The sequence below is a fragment of the Sander lucioperca genome, chromosome 6 (assembly GCF_008315115.2).
Source record: "Sander lucioperca isolate FBNREF2018 chromosome 6, SLUC_FBN_1.2, whole genome shotgun sequence".
NCBI classification, from domain to species: Eukaryota; Metazoa; Chordata; class Actinopteri; order Perciformes; family Percidae; genus Sander; species Sander lucioperca.
Window position 1 is genome coordinate 9321645 of NC_050178.1, and position 21470 is coordinate 9343114.

The 21470-nt window shown below is 41.0% G+C and overlaps 1 protein-coding gene across 2 annotated transcripts in view; it reads right to left on the reverse strand.

Moving 5' to 3' along the window:
• Positions 1 to 21152, reverse strand: part of snta1 (syntrophin, alpha 1) — a 36825-nt gene extending 15673 nt beyond the window's left edge. For both annotated transcript variants that reach the window (XM_031301938.2, XM_031301937.2), the window contains exons 1-2: positions 20752 to 21152; positions 12428 to 12613 (exon numbers count right to left, since the gene is read on the reverse strand). In XM_031301938.2, the coding sequence (XP_031157798.1) occupies positions 12428 to 12613; positions 20752 to 21034 (469 nt within the window). In that variant the 5' untranslated portion in view covers positions 21035 to 21152. The remainder of the gene's footprint in view (positions 1 to 12427; positions 12614 to 20751) is intronic.
• Between the last annotated feature and the right edge of the window lie 318 nt (positions 21153 to 21470).

The window sequence follows — 21470 nt, forward strand, 5'->3', positions numbered from 1 at the left end:
AACAACACTGAGACAGTAGCTAGAGGACAGAAACACTAAAACAACATTTAATACAGCCCACTAGTGTGGATTTTTCCAAATAACTTGCAGCAAGAAAGTAAAAAAGTTGGACTTTCCTGAGCGATGGCTACATTTGTGATTGTTTATCTTAGAGAATTGGAGCACCAGATGGGTGGGATTTTTTTCTCAGAAAGTGCCAAGTACATTGTCAGTAACGGCACACATCTTCTTGTGTCCTGGTAGGACCCAGATCTGGTGGATATGTAGGGATCCTGAACTGAAGGTTTTTCGACCAGGTATGGGGAACAACATCAACTTCTATAGGTGAGCTAGTGTGTGTGTTTAAGTCTGCTTGTGTGCGTTGGAGTCAAATATGCAGTGGTAAAATGGAAGCAGGAAAGAACTGGCTAGCAATTTTCAGTGAGCTGCTGCACACTGGAAAATGTACAGACAACTTTGCATTGCATGTCTTTCCAGACAAATTATTTTCTCATTCCTCAGTTTCACAGACAGCTTCACTCATCCCACCCGAAAAGAAAAAAATAACAGCAAAAATAAGTTTTTATCTCCAAATGAGACTACCTTGGATCAGTGAAGGTTAACTGATATACCAAATTGAATAGAATTTAATTTAATTAAAATCAGACTACATGGACTTGCGCTCTGCACTAAACTGCTCTACAAAACAATTATATATCTAGATAAAGAAATCACAAATAAGAAAAAAGCCTTTATGTCTGTACTGTTCTGTTCAGTCAGACTACAATGGGAAGGTTTATTTTCAAAGTAATAATTATAATGTCACAGGAGCGCGAGCTAAAAAGTTTTAATTAGGTGATAAAGTACATGCATGTCATTGGCGTTAACTGTACAGCTCCAGCATCAACACTGGTTGGGTTCATACATTCAAATCTTGACACTCAAAATCCCAAAGCATGAATTTTTAGCAGACAGAATCTAGGTTAGAAACTGATCAAATGTTTATTAATTGTTCGCAGGCTCATCACTAAACCATCCGTGTTTGATTCCACATGGCCCACACTGGAATATTGCCAAATGTACTTCTCAACTAGCAATTACAGTTGACAGACAGGTTCAATTGAAAAAAAGAGGAAACATTAAAAAAGGGTATGTCCAATCCACAATTTTAAATTGGTTTTCCATTTATGAGAGGCGCTTCATCTGCAACATTGTCTAATGGACGCTACCATACGCACGTTTTTAAAGGCATATTTCATTAGATGTCAGTGAAAGTCAGCAAAGCAAGAAATGTAACGAAGACAGCAGACACTGTGGCAAAGGACACACCAGTGACTAATAATCCAGCGTGACAAGCTATCCAGGCAGTGTTTGGGGACAGTATGAGAAATGTACTAATCCTGCAGGTCTGACTCAGAAGAGAAAAAGACAGCATTCTCATGCTGCAGACAATCACATCCTACAATTACAATAGATCTTAAAATGTTTTAAGGTGCCTTTAGACTGTGCCACAACAGTGTTCACATAAGTTCATAGCATGTCACACCGTATGAGATGGGTCTGATAAAATCGTGGTCAGCAATGGAGAAATGTCAGATTATGGGATGCATGAGCAGTGAATCGTAGCGCTACAATATAAGTAGAAAAAAAACGTGACCAGAGGCATATCCACAAAACCACTCTTATGTTTTGAAAATGCAGCAAAACAGAGAATTTTGGATTGACAACCAAATTTTACCACATTTCTCTCACGATTGTCAAACTTTCACCTCAGACGGCCAAAAATCACACAGTGTAAAGGGGCCTTTAGAAATTAGAGCCCTCCAATTTCCCAGCGAAACACACTTATGCACACAGATTGTGACAACTTGGAAGATATCACCAGTTTGCATCAGCTGTTCTAATCCAGTGGAACCACCCCCTTCAAAACTGATGAATTTATTCTGTCCCGGTGTGCAGCAGTAAAAGGAGAGCGCTTCCGTGTTATAAGGATTGAGTGGAACGAGACGAACGGAGGGCAGTACACAGGGTCAGCGGATCTATAGCTCGGTTGTGCGGCAGTTAAATTAAAGGTCGTCTTAATCCCTTAAAATAAAACGTTTACGCTGAATTCGCTACTGACGGCTCCTTACTGATCAGCCTCCCTGAAAACTCCGGACCACGCCACTTCCACCTCTCAGCTGTTCTCCGACTTCGATCTTCCACCCACAACTCCCGCTCAACCCCGGACTAGATTCACAGACTGACTGTACTGACTACTTGACTGACTGACTAGACTAAAGTCTGTAAGTGCAACAACTCTATACTTTACCTGACAGTGTCTTTATGAACGGACTAAAAGATTGTGTTTGAAACAAACTGACCGGATTTTCTCTAACAACATACAACTGACATAAAACTTTAACCAACTAAGACTATCTTAGATGTCAGGAGAGAGACCTGGCTAGCACCCCATGACTATATAACAAAAACATAAAACGGATAAAGACAAACTGTCACACCCTCACATGGCCCACCCTCTGTATCAGCACTACAGGTAGAAGTGCCTGCACTTACACACAAGCAGAGTCTACAAACGTATTTACAGATCAGATCATGTGTAAACAGCCAACACGATTGAGGCTCATGCTGCTTCAATAACAGAACCTGAAGTTGTACAGAATTAATTTTAGACAAACACTGAATGGTACAGACAGTCTTAAGGCCCAGACACACAGACCAGACGGCCGACCCTCGGCAGAAAAGGCAGTTGGACTGATCAGTCTACCCCGTTTTTTATATATATATATATATATATATATATATATATATATATATATATATATATATATATATATATAGCAGACGGCGCTAATCTGTATCCCAAAAATGAAAACCGGCAGCTGATTGGACGAACACATCACGTGGGTCTGGTTTCTCCGGAAATTCAAAGACAGACTGTCATGGCGGCTTGTTCAGAATACGATCTCATATTGTACTAAAATAGTTCACCAAAACGTGTTTCTGAAAACATTTTAAGCGAGAAATAGGCCATGCAGTTGCTGAATCTGTCTTCATTTCAGATCGACAAAGGTTAGTTTAAAAGATTTTCGTCAGATTTTGAGAGACTCTAGTCACGCCGATTCCGCTCCCCGTTTCCGGTTTAGCACTCTACCAATCAGATGGGTCATTTGAGTCCGACCGCCGGCAGTGCCCGCCCTGCCGATTATACATGTCAAATCGGCCAAAATGAAGGCCGACAGCCCCTCGGACGGATGACGGCACGGAACACACCCCGAACAGACTCGAGTCACTGACCTCGCCAGACTGTCCGACGGCCGATTATCGGCTCGGTGTGTAGTAGGCTTTAGTCAGCAGCACGCTGTGTCCCAATAAGGGGCTTTAAACTTTACTCCTGAAAGTCATTATGTTCTATCAATCAATCACTTTACCAGACTTAAATCAGTGCAGGAAGATAGGCCTGGAGTATATATATCTCTGCTGGCCTTGCTTAAAAAGACTATATGGTATGTATCTTCTCTTGAGGGGATATAGTCACATATGCCCTAAAAGCAAAATGTAACTCAAACTGTCTGCACTATTCAGCCTTTTGAAGGGCTGCCTGTCCCGCCCTTGTACTAATAACTGACTATAGTTATACTATTATGAAAAAGATCTTACGTGACACACATACTGTAATCAAAGTTTAACAGCAAAGTGCTGCAGATCACACAACTTGTATGTATGAATGCATGCAGTTGTTGACCCCAGGAAGAGTAGCTGTTACATTGTTAGCAGCTAAATGGGGATCCAAATAAAGGAAAGTACAAAGGCAGTAAGTTAAAGTGTTTGATGCAGGGAGAAGCACAAGTTATGTGCTGGGTGTCAGAAAGAGAGAGAGAGAGATTGAGTTTGGGGTTAGCTCTTGGTGAGAACGCTGACAAAGCATCCTTCAGCTATTACTTATCACTGACACAAATGAACCTCTTCAAAACTAATCTCACCTCAGGCGTACCTGAAACACATTCCTGCTTGTGCATATTTAATATTCACATTCTGACTGTTCTAAAGCTTTATTAATGCACTTCCAGAGGAATGATGCAGTCAATGTAGTCACATGTATTAAATACAATCAAAAGTGCAACCACGGTGGCCACAGAGACTTCATATTAATAGCTATAATGAAACTCCACGAAAGGCATGATCTTAACAGTGTGGCCACACATAACTCTAGCTGGTTATGTAATTTTAAGGAGAGAGCAGCATACTTCAATTAATTTTTAGCATCTGTGTTTACACTCTTTAGGATGAAGAAAAAAAACCTGACAAGTTATTTTGAGTGGCATATATAGTGTATAGGACAGGTGTTTCAAATCACTGAGCAATCAACATGAACATAGAAACAGATCACACAGAGCTGTAATTTATCGCCAAGAAAGCCCTTCGATGTCCATAAGTAAACAATCTAGGTATCAGTGAAGTAGAAAGTCCCAGATTAAAAAGCAAAGTAGAAAAAAGAAATGAAAGCAACATTTCAAATGTTCTGGAGACCTGTCTTGCTGAATAACCTTTCTATTTACTCTACATGTACGTTCCTGTTGATTGCCATGTGAGCTCTTTAATTTGAATAGCCTGTTGTGTGTCACACAGGCTGACTGCTGTTTTTAATTTCCTGAAGAAGGCAAAATGTGTAAAAATGATGTGTGCTTTCAACTTCCTCCGCCACTGGTCATTGGTGCAGTAGTTAAAGATGAGCGACGGGCATACAAAAATTAACTTAACACGAATCTATCTTTCAAACACAGCTTGAAACAAAGAGGTTCAGCAATGACATCATCAAGCAACAAGTTCTGAATATATTTGGCGGTGAGATTACATTTGTGAGCAGAATTTATGTTTTGCTTCATTGTGGTGTTAACTGCAATAAACAAAAAAATGTTTACGATATATATCTAGACTAACTTTTTTCCCCACTGTCCCGAAAAACTATTATAACTGAATGTATTTAACTAATTTTGAAAAAGATACAGGGTTAACAGGATTTATTTTAAAATAATCCAGATTTATCTGAGTTAACTTTTGTAAAGCACTTTGTAATCAATAACAGCAACATTAGGCTTGGGCAGTATCTATTTTTTCATACCTTCCTGACATTGTATACGGTATACAGTATAAGACGGTATTCATGTAAAAAAAAAGAAGAAAGAAGGTAAAACCTATGCTGCTGGTTATAAAAGTCATTGTAGCATGTATGACATTGTCTACCCTACAATGCTGTGAGTCTAATATGCAATTAGCCTACTTAGACAAGTCTTGCTGGGGTTATAATACTTTTGGTCTATAGAATAATGAATATAGGCCTATAGGAAATAAGCGCTCGTCTTACATAGATTATTGCTGGAGGACCCGCAGCAGTGTCCTTCAGTATAAAAAGGAGTGAATGTATCTGGTTACTTTCATCTCCGACAGAAGTTTGGTAAAATGTAAACACTGGTGTAAAGTGTCTGTAACTCCAAACTCAAATGTTTGAGTTTGTGTTGTATGTTTTACCTCCCAACTGCTCTTAGCTTAAGTACTTCAGTACATATATTTACTGTAGACTTGTTGTGTTGTCACATTAAACTGCAGTCCAATGTTTGACGCTTCATGTTTCTCTAAACAGAAACTCTCAGTTCTGCTGTGTGTTTAGCTCAGTTAGCTGTTAGCTCTACTAGCTCTGTTAGCTGTAAGCTCTATTAGCTCCATGAGCTATTAGCTCTGTGAGCTGTTAGCTTCACTCGCTCAATTAGCTCAGTTAGCTCTGTTAGCCAAACACATCCCAGGACTCTGCTGCCTGCCGTCTGCTAACAGCTAACTAGCTCTCTCCTGTCGATTTCAACTGCCGATGTAGCATTATCAGGGAAAAATAGGGTTCATCCCCTGTAAATAGAAAGCTGTTTGTAGTGACAGTAGAACAGTAATTGGTTCAGTTTGTCATTTGCTAAGCTATAGTTTACATAGGCCACATACATACATAGATTTTTGTAGTATGTCCCAGAGGCGTCCTGGGGAACATCTCCGTTCGTCCCAAACACATTTTATATTGTTCCCTGGACGATGGGACGCCAAATGTCTCGAGTCCTGGTTTACGCCAATAAAAAATATCTACGTCTTTACCAAACAACAAAATAATAACATTCTTTTAAATCTTTGTTTTTGTTTTTTGGCTTCAAACGTGACATACTTTTCCCAGACACATTAAACTTTGTACATAGTTCATGCTTACACATTGGCCAACAGCCCAATGGAGATAACAGAAATCAGGAGACTTGATACAGCCAACAAGACATGTCCTGCTTAAAAGATGTTCTAGACAAGGGAAAGACTGCAACTGTAGAGCTTCCATAACTAAGCCTACTTAATCCATGTGTGTGTGCACTGAGCCTGAGCACAACTACCTTAATGAAAAGGACAGGGGAAAAAGAACCAGCAGTGTCCAGAAATGTCTTGGCAGAGGAAAACTCCTGAAATCCAAGCTGACATTAAGCTAATACCCTCACCCTATACAAAAATGGACCTAACCACATGGAACAAGACCGTCAAACTTTCTTGTCAAACTGAGGACAAAATGTACTTTTTAATGGTGTATTTCAGTCTGTTTAGGTGCCAAGTGGAAAGAGCTCCCCACATGGGATGATAACACAAAACAAATACAATTCTTCTACCATTTGAGTCATTTAAGATTGTATATCTGTACTCTATCTGTATTAGTCCATTTCAGATTTTCTTTTTACAAAAGGCTTCATAGTTCAATGATTAATATTTAAATTTTTAAATCGGAAATTGTTTATAGCTTACTTTATAATCTAACAAACTCCCAGAATCTGCAAATATGTTTTGGCAAATACATTTATTTGAATACATTTCTCTTGTGTTGTTCTTTCACCTAATCAATCAAATTTTTCCAAGAGACATACATGAGGGGGTCCCTGGTATATTCTCTAGGTCCTTGGCTGAAAAAAAGATTGAGAACATCTGTGTTAATGCCACCAAACAAATTTGTAAAAAAAGTTCATGAGACATTTTTGGTAAGCCTTAAACGCCAAAACTTATGTGACAAATTCCGAGGCCTTAAAATAAAGTGCTTGTGGGATCATCAAACAGTGTCTTAAACCCTTTCTGGTGTACAACTTTTTTAAAACTGGCAATCTTCACACAACAACTTCCATCACTTTTTCGAGTGTACAAACACCATGAATGCCTTTGGAGAGCGGCTGTCTGAGACTGTGCACTGTTAGAATCGCCATCTCAGGGCAGCCTCTAGCTCACCCCGTAAGAGTGTTTGCCCCATGTTGGCTGAGTCCTGCAGTGGCATGGGTTCAATTCTGGCCTGTTGCCCTTTGCTGCATGTCATCCCCCATCTCTCTCCCCCTTTCTGGTCTATCCAATGTCACTACAAAATAAAGGGAAAAGCCCCCAAAAAATTGTCTTAAAAAAGAATCGCGATCTCACCCTTTTTTATGATGACAGGATTCTCGTCCTGCTTTTGAGTGTGGCCGCTTAGAATCGCTAAAACACTTTTACATTCAGATGTGGTCAGACGACATGTTATACCCTTTAGCTGCTAAACTAGAGGGTCAAGTATGCTACCAGTAACCCAAACTGGTATATGAATGAGGTGGTTGTTCAATAGCTCTGCACAGCCACTCATCCAGACTATGGGTCTCACAACAAGCCTTGCCAGCTCAATTGTTAGTGCGTTACATTCTTCCCCTGCTACAAATATGGTGTACCAGCACATTGACTCCTAGGATACACGAACAGCACTCACACATTGAAATACGCCTGCTCCCTAACAAACTCACATGCACACCCTCGATCTGCCCCCCACATTCACACTGGTGTCCTGACCTGCCCTTTGTAGCCCATTCGTCCTTCCTTTCTGCTTTACACCATGTGTGTAAGTATGTGTAGTATGTGGTTGTATACTTACTTTGTGTGTGTGCTTTTCTGTTAGGCCTTGGTTGCCCAGGGAACAGCTTTGCCATTGAACTATCCCTTCCCCCCACCCTTTCCTTCACGCATGCACACGCATGCTTTCCTTGTTCCATGGTTTCTTCATAGAGTAGAGGAACATGCCTTACCTTAGCTGGCAAGCTGGTGGCAATGATGGATGCATTTTCAGTGAGAGTATAATCCAAATTAAAATAGGGTAGACAGAGACAGTGGAACAGTTGATAGCTCATCCAGTCCCTGTAGAGCTACTTCTTATAAAGTATGTCTGCAGTCTTATTTTGTTTCTGTCTCGATTTCCCATTTGTTAATTTTTGCTTTATGAAGCCATGTTTAATTGTTTCATGGTGCTCTCAAACTTAACATTTTGCAAACGGATATATAAATCTCCCATTTTATTGTGATAGCAACCCCAGAATGAATCTGTAACTCTACTATAACAGCACATTCAGGTGCGATAAGGTGTGTGTGGGTGGGAAAATGTTGAGGTGACCTATGTACCTCTCTTCTCCATCCTCTTCCTTTCTCTCCTTACATACTGTACTGTATATATATATACACACACACACACTGCTCATGCACAAACACACACAGTCAGGCTGTAAATGTCACTGGGACTAAATGAAGGCAGCTGTGGTTATATGGTTTCATCTAGTCTGTTATATTTATCTGACCCTCTCAGGTGTTTACTGTTCCTCTCTCGCAGACACACATTGATTACTCCATCTCTATGTTAATGTAAGGTGTGACAAGAACACAGAAAAAGAAGATCAGAGGGCATCCTATAGAGCTCAACAGTCCCGCCCCTCCTCTGAGAGACCTTGGGTTCTGGAAGTAAATTTCCCATTCATTTCTCCCATTGACGTCTGGAAAAATCCGTATAGAGATATGGGTAAAGAGTTTTAGACCATGCCTTAGGCTAACCAGACGGTACGTAACTGATAAGCATACAACGTATCATTTTGAGTAAAAAAACGAACAAAAAATCCAAAAAAGTCAAAGGTACAAGACTGTGTACATATCGTCATTTCAGAGCGAAGGAACTACTCATCCCATAAACCACCGCGCACCACTGAATAAAGGAAGCTACGCTAGTTTAGCTAACAGCTAATTTGGCTAACCGCTAGCTGAGAGCCGAATTAGCTGTTAGCTAAACTAACGTTAGCTTCCCGGCAGAGGCTAACGGCAGAAGCGTGGAACAGATCGTGATTCGTGCAGTGTCGTAAATCCTCGTGACGGATCGTGCAGGCAGCAGAGATCGGGTACTGACACCCCCCTCCTCACCAGCATGAGTTCCACCAATCAGAGGCATCACTGTGGGATTGTGGGATTGTTCAGGATTGTGGGTAATGAAGTACTTATCCAAGACATCACGAATAAAAGACATTTATCTCAAAACAAGGGTAGTGCCCCATGATTTTTGGCGTCTATATGAGCATATACAATCGCTGAGTCATGTCGGCATGCTGGTTTTAAGTCTATCATCGATGGTTACGATTTTATGGCTTATACTCCAATTTGTCAATGGAGAAATTGCATAGTATTTTTACTTCTTTTAGACTGTTGAGCTCTATTGGAAACATAGAAAGGCTATATTTTGTCTTTCAAACAGACAGATTGACAATATGCACAAATTCTTATTTGTGGCAAGACCTTTGGGAAAAGCAGGAAGTGGAAGGTTTTACACATTCACACTCAAACCCGCTGCCCAGTGTTGTCCCTTTCTTCTGCTGTTGGCTGCTAAGCAACTGTGTGGGACATTGAAATCATATGATTTATTAAAAATCTATAAAGTGAACAACAGTAAAACAATTTCTAGCTGTGCCACATCTGCACAGCTGGTAACCCTTGACCCTTATCTAAAAAGCATTTTTCTTGTTTTCTAATGTTTTAAAATCTTATGCATGTAGACAATTTTGAAGACAACCTTTTAGCCAGTACACACTCACTGAAAGACATAGCATCATCCTTATAAAAACATCCTTCGCCTGATAATACTGCTTAAGGTTTGAGGCAAAGCTCAGCATAAATACCTTGCATGTGCTGCTGCAACAATCAAAATTGCACTAATCTAAGCGAGAAGCAATCTGTTTAATACAGACTCTCAGAAATATTTCTTCTTGACTTCCAAAAGCGTCAAAAAGGGAAAATCCTGCCAGAAGCGCAGAATGCCAATCAGGCTTCTAATATAACTCCTTTAAATGTTGTGGAAGTACTTATCTGACAGATTCAAGCATTACTGTTAACATATTCCAGATATGTTAATGTGATGGAGGCAGTTTCTCCTTGATCTCAGTCAAGGCCGTCTATGTTATGTATTTCAGAAAGCGATGAAAACTGCCTTGAGCCTTGTGGCTGTGCATATACAGTAAGAAAGAGTGTTACCATGATCTTTGACACTGTAGCGGTGCCAAGAAGGAGTTTGTTTCTGAGTATATTGATAAAATGCCAAAACCAAAAAAAAAAACATTGTGCTTGAACTTCAAGTCATATGTAATCACAAGTATTTTCATGATACACAAATAGTCTTGAAAGAAAATCTGACTCTTAAAAACTGCAACTGGAAAGCTCATAGCCCTCAACTGTTGACCAAAAACTTTCATTCTTTATTTCCTCTATTCCCTAAACATACTCCAAAGCTTCTCACTACAGATATGAATCCTGCAGTCCTGCAATCTCTGGGTCAGACTGGCATACACACACAGACACTAGTAATGGAATCGTAGGATATCAAAAAATACTCTCTCGCACACACAGACACACAGACACACACACACACACACACACACACACACACTCACTCAACCCTCTCCCCTCAGTGAGCCTCCAAGCCTCTTTCGTCTCCTCAGTCCTCCATCAGGTCCTCAGGGGGAAGGGAAACCCATGAAATGATTCCTGACATGACGGATCACAGAGCAGTGCTGCTTGAGCCGTCTGATATCAACACTTTTCTGCCTGACTGTGGACAAGTAAGGCAGGGGGATTTGCAATGATTTCCCCTGGCTGTAGCTCTAGCTGTATCTGCTCCGCTGACCGAAGTTACTGACGCTAGCCCACTGTGCAAGCTAACCCACAGAAATGCTGTCACATGGAAAACCGGTAACTCTGGTTTTTGTGTTGCTTTTTTACTGTAAATCAATTTTCTCACTCAACGGAAAGTTTATGTCATGCGTTATGAGTTATTCTTTTTTCAGTTTATTGAACCCGTTTAAAGCCATTTTTTGTTGAAAAATAGTGTTAGGGTTTGGTTCTCACAGTTCACCAATAGACCTTTTGGACATACTAGGTTTTTGTCTGCAAGTATACGCTGAGAGCACCGACTGAAGTGTCAGTTTGACTCACATTACTGAACATAACTGTTAGTCTCTGTTTCGACTCTGTGGGTGAGCTCTCAAAACACGGACTTTGACGCACAGAGAATATACAGATCAATAGAAAGAATAATAAAAGCATGGAAACATATTCTTTTTGAAAAGTAACATATAAAACATCACTCAAACTTTGCTTTTAGACACTGTGCAATTGTAGCGGGTGAATTTCCAATTCAACCCAGTGACTTGAAATCCACTTGGTGGGAGATGCAGGATTTCTGTGATGCAATCAGTTGGCAATACAAAAGATTGTTTTAATCCCTTTCTTCTGTCCTCTCAGCTAAAGACCACATCTCAGGTTAGCCATGTTGTTTCATACCTGCTGGTGCACTGATGCTTTTAGGCTAAATGTGCATTCACAAACACATCCAGCATATGACTAAAGTGTAAGAATGAGACAGAAAAGGACAGGGAGACAGTCCATTAGCTCTGGCAGCTCATGTGATTGAGTTAAGAGCAAGAGGGAAGAAAACCCCCTGCAAATACCTGCTGACTCCACTGAAAACTTTCCTATGCACAGCAGGTCTTACCCTACAAGTTCTCCACAGTTTTCAGTTCTGACGTGAACAAAAACAAAGTACTTTCTATCAGTGTCAACAGTGTTATATGGTCGGGAAGACTGCTCGTTAGCATGCCGAAAAACTCAGAGGTGTGAGCCACAACAATATCGTAACTTTTGAGTCTTTGGTTTCCTCTTGCTGTTTCACTTCAACTCATTATGATGATGTTTCTGTGGAAGTCTGATCAAAGTTCTGATTTACCAGATTGTCTCTCTCAGCTCATGATATATGGCCCTTAAGGAAAAATCTAACAAAGTGCAGGAGAAATGCAGCAAAAAACATAACATGTTATCAAAAGTTCCCATCTATGTATGTATTTGGAGCTGTGGAGTGTAGACGGGGAAGTGCTCCTTTTTCCTGAAAGGTAAGGATTTTGTTCAGTGCTACTGAGGATTATATTGGTAAAGAAATATGAAGTACTTCTTTGTCATGCAACAAAGAGTTGTGTGACATATTTTGCAAGTGTATCTTATAGTTAACTCCTAGTTTCCTGAGTCGCAGAGTCAATTTTGGGTTTCATTTTTTTCTGAATGAAAAATATCTTACCTTCAAGGATGACCTCTTTGCCAGTTTTCTTCAGTGCTTGCACAGCCTCGTCGTGTGTGGCCTCCCGTAAGTCATAACCATTGACAGACAGTATGGCGTCACCAACATAAAGCGCCTCAGTCTGGTCAGCAGCCAGGCCCTTAAAAATCTTGGAGATAAGGATCGGCATCTTGTTCTCCTTCCCACCTACACGACAAGAAAGGAAAATGTTGCTGTTTCATCTTGTCATTTTTTTTCTTCAGGAAACCTGCTGCTTTAGATACAGTAGTTGAACATTATACATGGTCACATACATTCACTTTTGAATTGCACACTTGCCACCATAAGCCTCATCTTCTGACCCCTGATCAGCTTTATCGGAGCAGCAGGGAAACACGTTAGTTTCTACTTACACAATCTATGCAAAGTGCAAGTGCTTATGCTAAGAGAGCCAGTACACTAACAAAATGGCATGCTGTTAAACACTGTGGAATATGAATAGCCTATAAGGCGCTGGGAGCAAATGTCAACTTCACACTAGAAGGTAGTTTGCAAGTCACAGTGAATGAGATAATGCCTGAAATAAATACTGACAGTGAAATCCAATACAAAGATAACAGCTTAGTTTAATATAAAGATATTATCAGTATGTTGTCCAGTTACTGCATATCATAACTACACAACTTAGCTATACAATAAGTCCACGCCTATTTTGTTACCCTACTGTGCTAACTTCCTCAGTTTCCCATCTCTCTCTCTCTCTCTCTCTCTCTCTCTCTCTCTCTCTCTCTCTCTCTCTCTCTCGTTAAATGAAGGCCAGCTAGTAAGCTGACGGATCTGCCTTTTGCTGTGGGCTTCCACTCTCCATGAGAAATATCGTCATTAATGTCAGCTGGCAACTGGACTCTGGCCTTCAGGCTAGTGAGAAATTATCTAAAAGAGGATTACATTTAATTAATTTAAAATACATGTTCCACAGGTTGCTTCCTCTGGGTGATTCCTTTGAATTTAACTCATGTATCTTCCTTTGGAGGCCACAGCCTGGTGCTCTTAATAAAAAAAATGAAAAAACACCAGGGCTGAGCTCCTACTATGCATGTTAGTCATTATGCTGTTGAGAAAGAGGGATTTACCAGCTACTTGACCGCTCTGTGACATCAGAATCAGACTATTGTTCACTGCATGACTGAGTCTTAGAAGAGAGGTAATGCCCTGTGCTTACTGAGTCTCTGAATCGTGATGTGTTGATATTAGGGCTGTCAAATAATTCAAATATTAATCGCAATTAATCTCATGATTGCCCATAGTTAACTCGCAAATTAATCGTACATTTTGAATCTGTTCTAAATGTACTTGAAAAGGAATATTTTTCAAGTTCAAGTTTAATGCTCTTATATCAACATGGGAGCAGACAAATATGCTTGCTTTATGAAAATATTTATTATTATTGCAACAATCCAAAACAATGACAAATACTGTCTAGAATATTCAGAATTACCTCAAAAGTACTGTATGCTCAAAAATATGCTGCAAGCAAAATATATCAAACTTAAGCCCATCAAGCAACAACAGATGGACATATTGACCTGAATGTAACATTATATACATTTGTCCAGGCGACTCTGTTGCAAACTATTTGATCATGAACACGAATTAGAGTTTTGAATCTTTATAATTTCTCACGTACCACACCCATGCTAATAGAGTGCTCACCACAGCACTTCTCACTTTACCAACTGCAGTGCTATCCACTTTTACTTGATGAATGGTGGAAATGTATGTGAAGGATCTATTTAAAGTAAATTGTTGGACAAGTAGGTAAAAGACAGCCTACTGATTTGAGAGGATGATAGTGACATCAGTGTCACAGGAGAGGATATTGGTGTCCAAATGACTTGGCATCTGCACCAAAATGATGTATGCACATATAGATTGTAGATACTTGAATTGATAAGGAGACTAAATTACTTGATGAAAGTGATGGTTTGGAAGATTGTTTTGATAAACTATTAAGTCTGACCCTGGGGCAGCTGAAGGAGGTCAGGGCCAACAACAGGGACAAGTGCTGCGCACAGTACCCCTTTCCCACCTTTATACATGTTTTCTATTTCTCTTCCTCTGTTCGCATGCCTTCAGGTTTACTTTCAATCTGAAATACCTATTACTGACACGACTGCTGAACAAACATAGCTGACATATTGTAGGAAAAAAATACTGTCAATATGTCTGCCACTCTTACACAACTCTTAATCCTCCCATATTCCCTTCCCTACCTTTTCTCCTCCAACTTTTCATGTCAAACAGTCAGCAGCCTTCAGCTGGCAGCCTGTCACCCAGCTGACAGGAGGGTGGCGGAGGTGGGGTGGAGCCACCAGAGCTACCCATGACAGGTAAATTAATGGTACTGGTTTATACAACACTGACATGTACCTAATTAGGTAATTTTGTACTAACAATGTGTTTGTTGTGATAATGCTCCTTTCAAAGAATTCAGTATGATCAACTCAGCTAATGAAGTTCATCAAACTTCATCAAGTTGTATGCCGTGCTAATGAACCCCGGACCAAACAACAGAACAAAAAGATCGAACACAACCCGTCAAAATTAGAATAGCTTTTTAATAACATGTTTCTTACATAACACTTCACCTGAGCCTAGGCCTGTCACGATAACAAATTTTGCTGGACGATAAATTGTCCCAGAAATTATTGCGATAAACGATAATATTGTCATTCTGAGATCATTTTCATCTAATATAATGATAATGGCATAATAATGCAGGTATACCTTTTCAAAGATCAATACACTTTTATTTCTAAACAATATTTAACACTGGAACTGGAAGACATTTTAAATATCCACAATATGTCTTTGATCTCCTTTAGTATGTCGTCTTTCACACTGTTGTACAGTTGTGGAATTGCCGTTTGTGACACGTATATGTTCTCCCAGGTAATTCGTACTGGCTGTCAAATGTTTGCAGCATTTGTTGTGTGTTTGTTTGTGCGATAGACTACAGACTCTGTACTACATTTAACAATTATTTATTAAACACTAAATATAAAATTTAAATTATATATAATTAATAAATTATATCTATCTATATCTATGTGGCTATCTGCCACATGGCGAGTAAATGTATCAAAATAGTTCTGTTTTTCAGTCTTCATTTTGCCGAAGGTGCAGCTACTTTCTTCTGCTCCTCTGCTGTCTGCAGGTCGGAGCTTCGCGGGGACGGGCCGATACCCACACACACCCACACACACCCACACGCACCCACCCACACCCACACCCACACCCACACACATACACAAACACTGGCACACACACAAAAACTGGCGCACACACCAGACGCCAGCCACCATGTCACTTCTGTTTACTGATAGCTATCGTTTACCTCAGGCTAATTAATTAGCCAGTAAGTGGCGATTTTTGGCAGCCAGCCTTCCAAAAGAAACCACAATGAATTTGAAAAACCGATCATTAACCGTTGACCGACAAGCAGGTAACGGAGTCTCAGTTCACCGTCTGGGAGCCTCTGACACACTTTCCGCACTCCGTGTCCGCGGAGAGCTGTAGGCTTGTACCGGTTAATGTTCTGTGCATTGTCGGACACATGCAGCCACTTTCCTGAAACCGCTTGCGAGACTGACAAGTCCACAGCAACGTGTATGTCTGAGCCTGTCTCCACCTGCAGGTTGTCAACTGTGTGCTTTGGAATGAAAGGGAGAAAACAGGACGCCGAGTAACACGGCGGATATCGCTTATATACTTTTTATTTATTTTTTTTATTTTTTTTTGATGCCGCCTTAACTGCAAAGTGCTGCGGGAAACCCTGCTCCAACAACTAGCGTTTTCTCTGTTTCTCTCTCTCCGCCAGGATTCCCGCCTCCCCCCACACAAAGACCATGCGACTGACAAGTCGCTCCTCGTTACGCTAAGGAACCGAGAGTGGTCATCCAGTCTCTTTGGTAGAGAGAGAGAGCGAGAGAGAGAGAGAGAGAGACAAGGAAAACAAACAAGCATGCAAATGGAAATTATCGCGGCCGAAAAAATTATTGAGCTCATTTTTTTTATCGTGCGATTAATTGATTTATTGAGTATCGCGACAGGCCTACCTGACCCTTGTTAACTGATAAAACTATTATCTGTGTGCACATCACATCTAAAGAGTTTGAGGCATCAACACATGGTTTCATAATGTTTGCTCTAAAAATCCTCGCATTAGGGGTGTCACGATTCTCCAAATCCTCGATTCAATTAGATTTTAGATTCTAAGGTCAAAAGCACAGGTTGCTATGCCATTTTTAGACTAGACTTTTATACAATATAATATCTGACCTTTGTTCACAATGTACCACTCTACCTCATCAAATTTAAAGGTCCCATGACATGCTGCTTTTTGGATGCTTTTATATAGACCTTAGTGGTCCCCTAATACTGTATCTGATGTGTCTTTCCTGAAATTCAGCCTTGGTGCAGAATTACAGCCACTAGAGCCAGTCCCACAATGAGCTTTCCTTAGGCTGTGCCATTTCTGTGTCTGTAGTTTTAAATGCTATTGAGGAGGAGAGAGGGGGGGCAAGGTGGAGGGTGGGTTGTTGCCTTGACCAACTGCCACTTTACTTGTTTGCAAGCCATGATGTCTCTCTCTTTCTCATGGGCGGGCCAAATTCTCTGGGTGGGCAAAGCAGAGAAAGGGGAGGTAACCTTGCTCCTTATGACATCATAAGGAGGAGATTCCATATCAGCCCATCTGAGCTTTCATTTTCTCAAAGGCAGAGCAGGATACCCAGGGCTCGGTTTACACCTATCGCCATTTCTAGCCACTGGGGGACCATAGGCAGGCTGGGGGAACTCATATTAATGTTAAAAAACCTCATAAAGTGAAATTTTCATGCCATGAGACCTTTAAAACATTTATTAACAACATAATGTAACAATAACTTATATCTTCAGTCATTTGGAAACTTAAGCAAAATAACCTACCATCTAGTTTCTCTTTTGTAACTGTAGTCTTCTTCACTGTAGATGACATTCAAGTTCACAACAAAACAATAGTCCATAGTCTTCTCTGAACAATTAAGTGTCTTAACAAACTATTTCTGAACAGCTGAACATATACCACACAGGTAACTGCCATGTTAGTCGTGCTGCCAGTGGAAGAATATGGCACATGCACATAGTAGAGCTTGCAAACTCTGGCTTTTTTGTCAACAACGCGAACGTTGTCAACATAACTCAATGGAAATCCAAAATACTTCCACACCGGCGACTTCAGTGAAAGAGGAGGGCTGTAGCTAAATTAGAGGAGGTTGACTGACTCGCAGCACTTCAACACGTGTTGACGAACTGACCGAAGAGCCGGTTAATTAACCCGAGTCGTGTCACTGAACCGGGAGAATGAACCGACTCACTCCTGTTTTTTTACCTCATTCGTGCCGGCAGCGCTTCGCTCAAGCTGAGTGCGATCAGTGTATGCTCCGTTTTGTGTGTGTGTGTGTGTGTGTGTGTGTGTGTGTGTGTGTGTGTGTGTGTGTGTGTAACTGGTCTTCTTCTGCTACTGTGTGTGTATTAATCTAGCTCATTAGCGCCTCCACTGGAGTGGTGGTAGAATCAATCAGAAATGGGTTACCTCGAGCAGGCTACACGTGTGTGTCATGGGGGCGTGGCAGTATCGACGATTCCATTATTTTATTCATTATTATTGTGACTTCATTTCGGTGACACCCTTACCTCGCATTGATTTTAATTTGCATGAGATCACACCTAACTGGGATAAAGCACACTGACTGGAGCAATTTAAACAATGTCAGGGAAGCTGTGACTTGAATTGTGGAAGGAGAAAAAAAGATCAAGCTCAACACAAAGTGTTACACCCAGATCTGCAGATACACACACTTCTTCACTCTGACCAGTGGGCCTGTCTAGAGATCTGGAGCCTTACTTCCTAGCCTCTCCTCTTAAATTTAGACATGTGAGAGGAAAGGTTGACTGCCTCCATGCTTTTCTGCAAGCTGAGGTGGGCTCCCTAAAATTAACACTAGTGGAGTACTCCACTCCCAGCCACATAGCCTAGCTTTCATCATTGGCCAATGACAACTGCTTGCTCCTCAATGGGTTGCTCCTCTCAGCTGTTCACAATGTGGTGTCAGCTAGCCCACAACAACTTCACCCTGTTCTTTCATTTCCTTCACCCTGTTTCATTTTGACACTGTACTATGTTTTACTCCTTTTTTCATTCTTTTTTCCTTTCTACTCATTTGACCTCTTGCTGGCTTGTTCCAAGTCCATTTTTATGTATGGCTTGCTCTTTGTGCCTTTGCCTATCTCTTTCTGTGCCTCTGCTAGACCCTTCTTCCTCCTTCTCTTCAACGTTGCCTTTGAACAACAGGAATCACAGCAATGTCAAGCCGGCAGGGTGCCAGCTATGATTTTGTTTTAATAACATGCTGTCTGATTTTCAAAGTCACCCATTTCCACAAAGATGGACATTACATTTATGTCATTAGAGGCTGGCTTTGTTGTGGTTGTTGTTGTTGTTGTTGGTGGCAGCGGTGGGGGAGTTAAAATGAACATGTCATCCACAGCTACAATGACGAGCCATCTTTGCAACATGACAATGGTGCGAGTCCACAGCTGTCCGTCAAATCGACCCTGTCCATCAGTCAATAGCCAAGTGATAACCTGTCAATGCTGCAGGTTCTTTTAGGAGGTGAAGGCTTTAACTCACATGAATGCAACACCAGGGTGCAGGTCCATTATTCACCACCATTGTTGTGATAGTGCATGAATCACAACTCAAAATGGCACAGACCAATCATAACTTCACCATTATAACCCCAAAGGGGTCTTGTTTAAGCCATGGAAATGGAAATGGAACCCTAACGATCCGGGTGACGTAGCAGCGACAGCGGCATCAACGGGTTGCTGCGCTTCGGTGGCCGAATGTAAACAAGAAGCTGCTTGGTCGCTTCTCTATTGTCATCATGTTAAACCCGCCAATAGCGCACCAGGTGGATAAGCCAGTTTGTGATTGGTCCCCGCAAAATTGTAACGGAAGCAGGATAGATAAACGTACAGGTTTCCAGCCTGAGCTGCAGGGCGAAATCAAATCGCCAGCAGATCGGGCTGGGTTTACCCAGTGTAGTCACTTCCTACAATTTTATCTTTTGTATTTACACAGCTTCCCTAATGCTTCACACTGAGATCTCCATTGAGATAGTTGCCATTAGCTGCAGGTCGGAAAAAAACAGGACAAGAAAAAGGCTTTTATCAGCTGCTGAACAGTACACAGCACAGGTATGTAAGCCTGGTTTGTGAGATATGGAAAGGTCACATTTTTGTTCCTATTGAGGGGTTATAGGAGCAATGTTGTTTGCTGATTCAAAGACAAAGTTCATCAGCAAAAAATTAATTTTACCCAAGCAAAGTACTTTATATTCTGTAAAAACTATAAACCACAGTGATAGATGTACTCTTTGTTTCTGGGACTCACTTTCACCACTTTCATATAAGCGTGTATCTAATTAGTGCACCCTTCAGAAATATGGCTCAAAATTAAAATAGAGGTTTAAACAAATTGAAGTGTTAGGCTATAACACAAAACAACTGCACAAAGTTGCTAACAGGTGATACGTTTTGTTTGTCTTCGGTTTATGATAACCTTATGTTTATTGGTGTTCTAAACTTCAGCATGTTATCATATGGCTTTAGTGAGTCTGCTGGACGGATAAACTCAAAATAAAAAATTCATAAGAAAGGGGGTTGGCATTTAATTAAATAGGCTACATTATTCGTAGCTATTAGGAGTTATAAAAGAAAGACATGTTGGCTACTTGTTAAAACGGGTGGTTTTGAATGAAAGTACTACGTAGCATAAAATAGCATTATTTTTTTTTTAACTTAACAACTTTAGTTGAAGATTCGCATTTTATTAGGGTCGTGTGTGTCGTGTCAAGGACAGTAACGTTAGCTAATTGCCATCTCCGGTGAATCTGGGACACTGAAATGGTTCCCCGTTAAGGTGCACAGCGTGAGATAATAATCACAGCTGTCATGTTTTTCTCTGTGCAAACCACAGCCCTGCATTTAGCTTGAGTTAAAATACAAATAATAATGTGTCTTGACTAAATGTTATGGCGAATTGGAAATTATCGCAAATTGTGGGATTTAACAGTCAGTTTGAAGTTAGCTAAGTTAACTGTCAAGTAGACGGGTGTGTTTTCGTCGTCGTTGACAGAAACTGCACTCAACTTCAAACTAGCCAAAACTTGTGCAAACAGACATTGACTCGACGTTTATGAAGTTAACAGTTTGGTTATTATTTCTTTAAACTGTCTTACCTTTGATACTGATTCCGAGTCCTCCAACATCTTGCTTGGTAACTCGCACGGTGCGCTTCACGTTGGTGATGGTTTCCGGGACCGGGGACGAGCTTAGGTTCGGGGGGTCTCCGTTGATAGCACCGACGGGGCTCGGGTTGGGTTTCGCGGGCTCCTCGGCACCCTCTCCGGGGTTTAGTGTTAGCGTGTCCTCGGTAAGAGTGGCCAACACCCGGATCCAGCGGTCCACGGTCACTCGAAGTTCCAGCAGTCCCGTTTTCTGCGCCTTCATCGCGGCAGCCATGTTCAACGCATTCCTGGAATAACTCTAAATGGACTGGCAGTCCTGTAAAGAGATAGGGGGTGGAGGGATGGGGTAGGGGGCACACACACACACACACACACACACACACACACACACACACACACACACACACACATTATTCCTCCTCTCTCTCTCTATCCGGACTTTGTCCCCCTCCAGAGAGGTTTATCCGGTAGAAAAATAGTAAAGTTAATTGAGGGTGATACGATTAGCAATGGTGTTGACACACACGCACTGTGTGTACGTTCAAAGAGCTTCATGTTGAGACCCTCCATTAATAAACTGCGTGCGGTTGAGTCACACATAATTAAGTTTTGATTTATTTTATTATTTATTTATTTCAAGTGCATTGAACCATCCGGGCTTAGATCACAGATCTAATTTGCAATGTGCCCAACAAACACAAAATCACTGC